The 5,095-nt window shown below is 54.7% G+C and overlaps 1 protein-coding gene across 2 annotated transcripts; it reads right to left on the minus strand.

The window, feature by feature from the left end:
- Positions 1 to 2,292: 2,292 nt before the first annotated feature.
- Positions 2,293 to 5,095, minus strand: Islr (immunoglobulin superfamily containing leucine rich repeat). Of its 2 annotated transcripts, none has more exons than XM_041647749.1 (2): positions 5,018 to 5,095; positions 2,293 to 4,260 (listed from the first exon to the last, which is right to left on the minus strand). In XM_041647749.1, exon 2 carries the CDS (start codon positions 4,250 to 4,252, stop codon positions 2,966 to 2,968), a length of 1,287 nt encoding a protein of 428 aa, XP_041503683.1. In that variant the 5' UTR covers positions 4,253 to 4,260; positions 5,018 to 5,095; the 3' UTR covers positions 2,293 to 2,965. The 2 variants fall into 2 exon arrangements, with proteins under 2 accessions (XP_041503683.1, XP_041503682.1); XM_041647748.1 differs by lacking the exon at positions 5,018 to 5,095 and adding an exon at positions 4,445 to 4,530.

The following is a 5,095-nucleotide window of genomic DNA, read 5'->3' on the forward strand; positions in this document are numbered from 1 at the left end:
ACACCTACACTGTCAGTGAGCATTATCTGAGCTTGATTTGGGGGAAGTATGGGGGCTCTTGGGGTGCTGGGATGGGCACTGGGTGAGGATGGAGAAGAGCCCCAGTTTTGCATGATGATGGCTGGGGTCCCTAGGATGCCATTCCTGGACTTGTAGGTTTTATAAGATGAGCAGGATCTGGGGCTAGGAAGCCGCAGGAATGGTGAAGACTCTAAAGGAATAAAGAAAGACGCAAAGGGGAGAGAGGTGTCATGCAGAACAGAGAAGGCTAACGGCAGTGGACCAAGGATGCAGAGGAACAGTAGAGATGCACACACATTGGGGTCCTGGAGGAGATGGAAGATACGTGAATCAGAGAGATGCTCTAGATGTGGGTAACTGTGCCTCCCCACCCCGTTTGGGTCAGGGAGCCTCAAAATCATGTCTGTTTATTTCTAACTATAGATCAAACATATACACTGGAGGTACCTCCTGGCCTTCAAACCCATGATCTGGGCTGCCCAGGGGCCAAAGAAAGCATGCTCTAAGTCCCCCTCAGTCTACTGCAAAACATCTTCAATGTCGTGTGTCAATAACCCACATGGTCACAGGAGGACGGCTCAGATTCTGCTTCTGCCCTTACCAAGGAGACTGTCACAAGAAAATATAATCTGGCTGAATCACAAGACAAAGGGGTGGAAGGAAGGGGCCTGGTTCACACCAGGTGAGAGAAGATCTAAGAAAACATCTGGGAGGAGGTGATGTCGGAAACTGATTCAGCCAGATGAAGACCAGGAGAAGGGTGTACTGGGGAGAGGTGAGCAGAGGGTATGTAAAGACGCAGCTTCTTCGTAGGCTTTGTAAGAAGATGCTGATAGGGGTGGAGCCAGTCAGAGGGTCCATGGCTGGCTGGGGGTTCCTGCTATACACTAAGGACAGTGGAAGCCACAAAAGACCAAAGCAAAGGAGTAGCTAGTTCACTTGGACACAGCAGTTCCCATATTACTCTGCCCTAGGTGGTAAATGACAGGTGTATGGACCTTCAAGATGTCCATCCTGCTTAGTGGCGTGTGGAGCAGGGGTGCTGGGCTCCATGTCAGACTGTCAGGTCTAGTCAGTCAATCAACTGGACTTTTAGACAGTACCTTGGGAGATGGGATCTCATGCAGCTCAGGCTGGCCTCAAATTTGCTATGTTGCATAAGCGTCTGGTCTTCCTGACTTTATTTCCTGAGAGTCAAGATTAAAGGCATGCACCATTACTCCAGGGCCTCAAGCATGCCAGGCGAGCCCTTTGCCAGCTCAGCTACGTTGCCAGCCCTCTGTGATTTGAGTTCTGACACACTTGAAACCCAGAGACGGGCATACACTTACCCAAAAGAACAGCATAAAGGATATGGCTCCATCCTGGTGCTTTCGCTCAGATGTGAAGATGTTCTTGACACTAGCTGGCTGATGGCTAACAAGGACTCAATGGGAGCCACAGGTCAGAGACGGATGAGGGAGAAGGAAAGCAAGCCCTATATGGGGACCCCAGTGTGGGGGAGGGGCTGGACAGCGGCCAAACTCACAGCTGCTCCTCCAGACTCCTCAACCCCCTGCCTTCATTCTGCTGAGTTCAGCAGTCCTGGGGCTCTGCAGAGAGGGGCAGGCCTTCCCCTGAAGGTCATGGTTCCTGTGTGCACATATCCACCCTTTAAAGGTGGGGAGTAGGGAGACACCTCTGGCCCAGCACAGGCCTGGAGTTCTTCAGGGTCTCTGCTGGCAGACCTATCTACAACCGCACCACTGTGTCTAGCCCCCAACTCTCAGTCTTCCCTTAGGACAGAGGTTTCTTCTCCTAGCATTCCTTGTGGGGCCATTTCCACTTACTAGAGAGAAAGCCTGAGGGCAGCATTATTCCCTGTCCTTTTCCTTCAGGCTGTCGTCACTTTCTTCTTTGTCCTTTGTCCCCTACTTCCCCATCCTTCAGTCTCAGTCCATGTTCTTGCCCCATCTGTCCCCAACTCTATTCCTAACACTCTTCCTGGGTCTACAACACATGTCTTTCACCTAACCCCCTCCCAAAATGCAGAAAGCAATGCTCAGGTTCCTATCCCACCTGTCCCATGAGTTAGTTTGGAGACAAAAATATACAATTTGGCTCATCTTAAGGCCCAGTGATGAGTCTGGGCCCCCCTTCCATGTTACCCAGAACACCCTGCACATAGTCCTGTGGGTCCCTGCCTTGTGTTGGCACGACTCTTCCATGTGGCCATCCCATCCTTTCACAAGGACTCTTTGATCCCAACAGAATTCCAGGCAGACGAAAGGGGGCATCAGAAATGCTGTTTATTTTTTCCCCCGGCTATCCCAGACTGGCTAGCTTCTTTGGAGAGGCAGGTTACCGGTACACACTTGGAAATAAAGGAGGGACAAGAGTCTCGAGAAGCAGGCACAGGCTGTGGGATTTGGAGCGAGAGGAGAGAGAGGCCCAGCCAGGGACAGTTTCCACATTTCACCAGAGGACATTAAGAAGACAGGGAGAGCTTTCAGCATCCCCAGCCCTTCCTGTAGTACCCCCTTTCCAGATCCTGTACTGGCCACTCCAGGTTCCCCTCCAACCCGGCCCCAGTACCCACTTGGGTGGCCTCCCCAAGCTCCTTACCTCAGTGCATAAAGTGGGCCAGGGTTAGGGCATCATTGGTGCCCTGTTAGCATGCTGCCCCTGACAGGAGCATAGGCAATACTGTTAGCAGCAATTAGCACCAGAGACGATGAGTTCTGGGATATGGTTCTATCCTAGCTGCTAGCTCTGAGCAGATCGACAAGTTGGAGCAACGAGTGGCCTGGAAGAGCTTAGAAAGGGAGGTAGGAAAATATGAAGTTGCCAGGCCAACCTCAGGCCTCACCAGCCCCAGACCTCAGTACTTAGAAGGAACCTTGGCAGGGTCAGGAGGAGCTGGAAAGGCCCTGGGGCTGCTCCAGCCAGCTGGGACAAGGTGTGGTTAGAAGCAGGCAAGGGAGAGAACAAGCAAGCTTTGGCCCAGTAGAAGCAGGCCCGAGAGCTGCTGCGCAGGCTTCCCTTCTGCTGCAATTGCAGCCTCCGGGGCCCCGGCACGGCTGAGGTAAATGATAACCACATTGTCCTCGGGTCCAGACGGCTGTACCTCGTTGTCAACTGTGTAGCATCCTTTGCCCTCCACTGCTTTGCCATGGAACCTGCGTCCCAGTGTATCCTCGCCCCCCTCGCCAGGAGTGGCCAGTGCCACATTCACAGAGCTCTCAGCACTGCCTAGCTCGTTGGTGGCCAGACAGCTATAGGTGCCCTCCTCCAGCTTGCCAAAGTCAGGGATAAGTAGACTACCATTGGCAAAGGCCTGGAAGCGTGGCCGCCCGCTGGCTGCAAGGGCACCAGGTAGGGTACGTCCGTCGGTGCCTACATTAGGACTGGCGATCTCCACTGTGCCACCAGGGGTGTGGATATGCCAGTGAAGCTGGGGGACTGGCTGTCCATCCACATCGCAGTGGAGTGCCAGCACAAAGCCAGGCCGCAGCTCTGCTCCGTCCTGGCTGGGCTGGTAGCTTAGCTGCACCGAGGGTGCTGAGCAGGGCAGGGGTGGCAGACGGCTCAGTGGGGTGCCCTTCAGCACATGTGGTGAAGTACAGGCAATGTTGTCCTGTTCCGGAATAGACACTGCTGTAGCCAGGGCCCATGTCTTGAACCACACAATGCCGCAGGTGCAGTCAAAAGGGTTGTCATTGATCTGCAAGTGAGACAGCGCGGTGAGGGGTGCAAAGGTGCCCTCAGCCAAAGAGTGCAGACGGTTGTGATTGAGCTGCAGGGAGCGCAGGGCACGGAGGCTGCGGAAGGCATCCCGAGGGATAAAGGCCAGCTCATTGCTGTCCATCTTGAGCAACTGCAGAGCGCTGAGGTTGTGCAAGTCGCCCCAGGCAAACTCGGAGATGAGATTGTGACTGACATCCAGACTCTTGAGCTGGCCCAGAGAGGCCAGGGCACCAGCAGCCACCGAGCGGATCTCATTGTGTGCCAGCCACAGCGACTGCAGTAGGGGCACCTCGTTAAAAGCTCCCTCCGGCAGGCCTGGCAGCCTGTTGGCTGACAGACTCAGTGTGGTCACATTGGCTGGGAAGCCTGGTGGCACGGCCTCCAGGTCACGATAGGCACAGTCTGCAATCTGGAAGCCATACTTCTTGCTACAGTCACAGGACTCCGGACAAGCTTGCACCAGGTTCAGGAGAACAGCCCAGCAAAGCAGGCACAGTTCCTGCATGGTAACTCCTACAGGGAAGGACATGCCACCCAGGTGAGTCAGCCTAAGGAGTCACAGAAAGGACCTACCCCTCCTCAGATCCCAACCATTAGAAGGCCCTGCAGAACCCAGCCAGAATCCAGCACCACCCAACCCACCACCCTCACTCCATAGGAGAAAGAAACTGAGGCCCATAGGAGGGCTTGGACTTGCCAAGGTCGTGTAGGCAGGCAAGGTGAAGACAGGATGGAAGTGGACCCCAGCTTCTCCTCTGCACAGAGCTTTCTGCCTCGGCCTGTTCCTAGCTGACTTTATGACTTGAAATCTGTTTTCCAGCCACCCCTTCCCCCAGCACTTCACAGAACCTCCCTTCTGCCCTCCCACATCCTGGCCACAGCCCCTCCCACTGGAGCCCCCCATAGGTATGTTTTGCTGCCCTGGTCCAGACAAGGCCCCTTGTGCAAATGCACACACACACACACACACACACACACACACACCCCTCCACCCCTCCCACTCCGTGGCCTGTTCTGTTCAAACTACCCCAGGCAGCTGCCTAAACAAACCAGCCAGGACTTCTCAACTAAGGCAGGGGGCCAGAGGCTCATCCCAAAGCAGCTGGGAGTCCTGGGGTTGAGATTGTCCAAGCAGATGCTGTCTGGATGGCTCTGAGAAAGGACCTGTTCCAAGTCCGTCAAACCCACAGGGGTGGAAGAACAAATCAGCCCAGACCTCCACCCTGACTCCCTTACCCCCAGCAGTGGGGCCCCTTCTTCCCTGACTTACCTCCAAACTGCTCTTCCGAAGGCAAGCTGAGGCTCCTTTAAGATGGAACCGAAGCATCAAAGGACTGGCTTGCCTACA

Source organism: Microtus oregoni, unplaced genomic scaffold (assembly GCF_018167655.1).
Source record: "Microtus oregoni isolate MIOR12 unplaced genomic scaffold, Mior012 000226F_ref0000253, whole genome shotgun sequence".
In the NCBI taxonomy this organism is placed as follows: Eukaryota; Metazoa; Chordata; class Mammalia; order Rodentia; family Cricetidae; genus Microtus; species Microtus oregoni.